The following is a 6,000-nucleotide window of genomic DNA, read 5'->3' as shown; positions in this document are numbered from 1 at the left end:
GGGTTGGACTCGATGTGACCTCCTGAGGTCCCTTCAACCCTCCTTGTTTTGGACCGTATGACCTGTGCGGCAGGCCGAGGCTGCTGGCAGCTGGAGCACCCTCTGCAACCCGGGCCAGAGCCATGTTTCCCTGTGTGCTCCCAGGGGAAGGTGGGGAGGCTGGGGCGGGGGAGGTGGCAGGGGCAGGGGAAGCTGTTATTCATTAGCTCTTTGCTGGCCAGCATTCCTCAAACAGGTTCTGCCGCCCGGCCAGGCCAGTGAGAGCCTGGGCTCGGTGCTCCCGGTCCTGCAGGGCAGCTCTGCCCCCTGCTCTCCTCTGCCCCAGAGCCCCCAAACTGCTCCAGGAGCCCCCGCAGCACCCTCCACCCGGGGAGCAGGAAGGAGCCCCCCTTGCTGCAGAGACCCGCTCCTAAGGGAAGCAGCAGGATGGTAAGGAAACGCCGACCCTTGGAGCATCAGGGTCCAAGAGCGGAGGCAGGGCCCTGGCTCGGGTGGGCAATGCAGGCGGGCACCCTCGCTTACAGCGCGGGGCTGATGGCTTTTGCTTCATCTTTCTTTTTATCTTCTTTCCTTTCCTATTATTATATTTATTTTTGTATTTTTTTATATTTATTTTTATTTTTTATTTTCCTTTCCTTCCTTTTCTTTTCTTTTTACTTATATTTTATGTTTTTATTTTTACTTTTTATTTCATTTTATTTTTGCAGCAATGCCATTGTTTCATGAAAAATGTCCTTTTTTCCCCCCCAAAACTACATTTTGAATTGACAAAAAGGAAATGGAGGCAAAAATGAAAACCTTGTTCCTTTGTAATAGCAAATGATCCATTTTGGTGCTTTATTCTGGGACCTCGGGGGATTATGGTTTAAAAATTCAACAGTGCTCCCCGCTCCAAATATTGATTGCCTTCTGTGTTTTTTGGCTTCTCTTCTTCTTAATGTGTTGTTGATGGATGGTATAGCTGGGGGTATTGGTGATGGGTGGTATGGGGGTATTATTGCTGGTGGTGTAGCTGGGGGTATTATTGCTGGTGGTGTAGCTGGAGGTATTGCTGGTGGTGTAGCTGGGGGTATTGATGATGGGTGGGCTGGGGGTATTATTGCTGGTGGTGTAGCTGGGGGTATTATTGCTGGTGGTGTAGCTGGGGGTATTATTGCTGGTGGTGTAGCTGGGGGTATTATTGCTGGTGGTGTAGCTGGGGGTATTATTGCTGGTGGTGTAGCTGGGGGTATTATTGCTGGTGGTGTAGCTGGGGGTATTATTGCTGGTGGTGTAGCTGGGGGTATTATTGCTGGTGGTGTAGCTGGGGGTATTATTGCTGGTGGTGTAGCTGGGGGTATTATTGCTGGTGGTGTAGCTGGGGGTATTATTGCTGGTGGTGTAGCTGGGGGTATTGCTGGTGGTGTAGCTGGGGGTATTGATGGGTGGTGTAGATGAGGGTACTGCAGATGGGTTGTGTAGTGGAGATATTGCTGATGGGCTGGACCAGAGGACCCCTTGAGAGGTTCCTGCCAGCCTTGTGATTCTAGAATTTATGCCTTTAGGGAATTTTAACTAAAAAGTGGATTTTTTTTGCTTTACAAACTTCCCCCACATTTTCCCACCAGGGCTCTCTCAGAGACTGGGTGGAGGAGGTGGTAAGGTTGGGCAGCTGTAAGGGGCCAAGAAATATGCATGAAGCCAGAGGGGTTATTTTTTCATGATCTCTTGCTGGTGGAAGGTGGAGGTTTCCCCCCAAAAACAGTGCTGGGGGGAGGTGGAAAGCAGGAAGCTTCTGTGCTCAGAGCAGGGAGCAGCAGTGACACCCCCGCCCCATACACACACTGCCCTCCCCTCACCTTGCAGAGAGCCCCAGGGAAAGTGTCCTTTTACACAGCAAGTGCTTGAAATAGTTTTTTGATTGCAATGGCCTGTGAATTGCAAAGACAGCCATCAAGCCACCCGATGCATAGCAGAGGGGCCTGGTGGGTGCAGAGACCGGCAGGAGTAGGAGCTGCCAGCCTGGGGATAGATGGCCCTTGCCTCACATCAGCCCAGATGCTGCCGACACAGACGGAGCGGGGAGGGGGCAGCAGAGAGAAATGAGGGCAGTGGGGGGTGTTAGGGGTCTGGTGCAGTCCCCTGAGAGCTATCTAGATGTGCCTGTTGGTGGGGGGCTGCAGGGGGGTGTCTGCAGATGCTCTTCATTGAATGCATGCCCATGTTGTAACCCCCTGGGCAGCAAACTGCTGTGGCTGGTGCTGCCTCTGCACCAAAGGCCCCAGTTGCTGCTGCCCCGAAGGAAACAGGCTCCCAAGTCCCCTGAGAGAGAGCACCCACCCCTACGAACTGAAGCTCTGAAGCAGGCATAGGGCTGGCAGGGCCTCAGGCATGGGGGTTTCTCAGGGTGGTGGGTCATATGGGAGCTGGCCACAGGGACAAATCTGGCCTGTAGAAGCAAATTCAAGCCGCCCTTTGAATACCTTGTGATGGCAGGGTCCAGGCTGATGAGGAGCTGGGGGGACTGGGTCACAACCGGTTATATTTTATCCTGCCTCTTTGCCAAGGGGTGTTTCCTGGAGACAGTGACTGCACCCCTGGGATCATCCCTCAGGCTGGCACTGAAGTCTCCAGGTGGCCAGGACTTGGAGGCAGGAGGCAACGAAGGGGATGGGCTGCAGGTGGAGAGCTGCGTGCATCCCCGTGCCCGGGGGGCTGAGGGGTCAGAGAGCCGCGCCAGAGCCCCAGGGAGTCACGGCATTATTGCAGCCCATTTTGGGGGAGAGTTATTATCTTGCAAAGACACAGGAGGCAGGTTCATGGCCACTCATGGGAGGTTTGCTGCCTTATCAGGATGCATCTTGCTGGAAGAGATGCGGTGGAGACCAAAGAGACCCTGCTCCTCCACTGACCTGCAGAGGCTGGCCACCTGTGTGCCACCCCGTCACCCCCTGGCCTGCAGTTGACCATTTGAAGTCAATCATTTATTATAGCAATGCCCAAACAGTCACAGCCAAGGTCAACCTGACCCCATCTCGTGTCCTGCCTCGGTAGCAGCACCCCTTAGAAGGCACCGCCGACCGCCCCAAACCGTGCCGCGATATCCGGGCCCATCCTGATCTAGGAGGCTTCACTTCCTTCCCAGAGTGCTTGCTATCATGATACATCTGGCCATGCTTACTACCCCCATGGGCATCCCGTCCTTTGGGGGTTGATTTCTCAGTTCCAGTAGCTTCCTGTAGCGGCGAGCTCCATGGTTTCACCACGTTACCCGGAGAAGGGTTTCCTTTAATCCACTCCAGCTCCATTTTTTAAATCATCTCAGGTTCACGGCCATGGAGGCGTCCAGTTCCAGAACTGGGCCAAGACCTACGGCTGCTCCCCAGAGCTGTATTTCCAGCCGACGTCGGTGGAGGAAATCAAGGAGGTAAGAGGGGAGCGGAAATACGGCTGAACTCAGCTCAATGCTCAGGAGGAAGCGGATGGTGGGAAGTTTGGGGCATGAGCGTTTCTGTCAAAACACGGGCCTGGAAGACCCTTTTTGGGTCATCATTGCCAACCTCTTGCCACCCCCGGCCGTCCCGTCAAATACCCCCCTTCACAAATGAAAGCTATCTAGCGTGGCAGGGGCTCTAGTAAAACGGGTGTACCTGAATCGTATTAGCCCATTAGACTTCTAGTTCTAGTAGGCTCTTTGGCTTGATGGTCTTCGCCCCCACGTGCACTAGTCTTCAGCTTTTTAAGGAAGGGTCCTGGGTTCAAGTCTCCCTGCAGACTGGTTTAGACAGACCCTCCCCCCGCCCCCGGGGCCTGTCCTGCCTTTGCCAAGGGAATGGCGCTCATGGCCACATGATGCTGTTGCAGATTTTGGAGCTGGCCCGGCAGCGGAACAAGCGGGTGAAGGTGGTGGGAGGTGGACACTCGCCCTCTGACATCGCATGCACGGACGGCTTCATGATCCAAATGGGGAAGATGAACAAGATCCTCAAGGTGGGTGCTGGCAGTGTGGGCTACGCTACTGAAATATGGGTGGACAGGCCTGGTGGCCGGAGAGCAGGGGCAAGCCCTGGGCTGCAGCTGGGGGTCAGGGCACCAGACCCAGAGCAAGTCCACTGTATGTCCTGGGTGTGTCTACACGTGCATTTAAGTGTGTGTAAATTTAATGCGCATTAGCTTAATGCACATTAAGTGGGTTTAGGCAGGTGTCTACACGTGCAGGCGTTAAAGCACATTAGTGCTGTTTGTAGACTGGCTTGGGAATAATTTAGTTCCAAGTCAGTCCACACACAGTGTTAATGTGTTTTAATGCGTCTACATGTGCTTTAACTATTCGCGCCTAAATTTGATGCCTCAATTTGCAGGTATCAAATTTAAGTGTGAATAGCCTAAATTCTCCATTTTTAATGTGCATTAAGGGCATGCACGTGTAGCTGCGCACCCTTAATGTGCATTAACATAGGCTAATGCACATTAAAGCATCGTGTAGATGCGCCTCCTGTCACCAACTGCTCCCCATGGATTAGAGAGCATGTGGGCAGGGCCAGCATGAGGCACTCCCCAACTGGCCAGGCCATGCAGGTTGGGCTGCCCTTTACAGCTCCTGACAGCAAGGTCCCTCCTGAGGGGTTCTTGTCAATCCCGATCAATCCTAATTAAAAGCCATAGTAATGCCAGCGATTACATGGGGGGTATAACGAGTTGGGAGAGAGTAGAAAAAAGACACTGAAGGGCTTCTCTCTTCTCAAGACATTTGACATTTCCAGAGTCAGCCAACATTGTATCTGGGGGAATGACTGGGGATTGGTGAGAGTTGCCTCAGTTTCCCCCAGTTTTTGTACTGTCATTTTAAATGAAAGATGTCTTGGTCAGTTCTGCAAAACAGCACTACAGCTTTTTGGGATTTGCAGATGTGCACAATGCAGAAAACATGCATACATGCATGCACGCACACGTGCACACGCACACACACACACACACACACCCCTCCTCCCCATGTCTCAGCAAAGAATTGCTGAGGGCAGGTATTACATATCCAAGCCCCTCCAACAAATCAAGCCCTGCCCACTCGAGGTGCCCCCTCAAAGCAGATTGTCGTCATTTTCTTTCCTCTTTTTCATAAAATCACCAAAAATGAGGGTTGCAGGGCCCTCAGGAGGTCACGTCTAGTCCAACTCCCTGCTCCAGGCAGGACCCGCCCCAACTACATCATCCCAGCCAGGGCTTTGCTAACTCAGGAGGGAAGTGCCCGGCATCTCATCATAGCCCAGCTCACTCAGTGCACCCGGCTGGTTTGGCCCTGTCCACATAGCTCCCAGGGGCTGGATTCTCCATGTCCAGCTCACCCATGTCCGGCAGCAAGTGGGCTTCTCTCTGGGGCTGTGCACACCGGCCCGTCAGCTGATCCCTGTTGGATCTCTTGCAGGTGGATAAAGAGAAGAAGCAAGTGACGGTGGAGGCAGGGATCCTCCTCTCTGATCTGAACGGCGAGCTGACCAAGTATGGCCTGGCCCTGGCCAAGTAAGTGAACCTTGCACGTGCTGGTATGCTAAAACGGTCTCGATCCTTTGACTCATCCATGAGCCCCAGCTGTAATGAGGGGCAGCTGTCCAAAAACTTCCTCCAGTCACGGCCCTCTGCCCATGAAGCTGGTGTAGCAGGAAAGCACAGAGTCCCCCATCAGATTATCCTGTATAACTTCACAAACTGTATTTTCTTGTATACAACACACACCGGAATACCACACGCTTTGTTGTTGAAAAGTAGAAAAAAAGATATTTCCTTGTAGTAAGCAACCGAGTAGCGGCACCTTCTTGGAACTGTTGGAGACTCCAGATGTGAGTGCAGCCTGTATGGGCTCGTTAAGTGGGTTATTGAGCGCTGATGTATGTTGGTGACAGTTGCTGAGAGGCAAGTGTGCCCAGGAAATAAAGACCCGTGCAAAGTTCATAGACTGTTGAGCTAAGCAATACCCCCGAACCTGCTACACAGTCCTTCCTGCTCAGCGCCATGCCCCAGGTCAGG

General features: G+C 53.0%; 1 protein-coding gene across 2 annotated transcripts in view; it reads left to right on the top strand.

The window, feature by feature from the left end:
- Positions 1-240: 240 nt before the first annotated feature.
- The window catches only part of LOC109300224 (L-gulonolactone oxidase-like), a 49,085-nt gene continuing 43,325 nt past the window's right edge, over positions 241-6,000 (top strand). Inside the window, exons 1-4 of one of the 2 annotated variants that reach the window (XM_019520868.1) lie at positions 241-429; positions 3,305-3,406; positions 3,844-3,969; positions 5,402-5,496. In XM_019520868.1, the coding sequence (XP_019376413.1) occupies positions 427-429; positions 3,305-3,406; positions 3,844-3,969; positions 5,402-5,496 (326 nt within the window). In that variant the 5' untranslated portion in view covers positions 241-426. The remainder of the gene's footprint in view (positions 430-3,304; positions 3,407-3,843; positions 3,970-5,401; positions 5,497-6,000) is intronic. The other variant, XM_019520867.1, reaches the window with a different exon arrangement.

This window comes from Gavialis gangeticus, unplaced genomic scaffold, assembly GCF_001723915.1.
Source record: "Gavialis gangeticus isolate Ggan-Ray unplaced genomic scaffold, GavGan_comp1, whole genome shotgun sequence".
In the NCBI taxonomy this organism is placed as follows: domain Eukaryota; kingdom Metazoa; phylum Chordata; order Crocodylia; family Gavialidae; genus Gavialis; species Gavialis gangeticus.
Note: the sequence above shows the minus strand (reverse complement) of the source record. Positions and strands in the feature narration are given on the sequence as shown.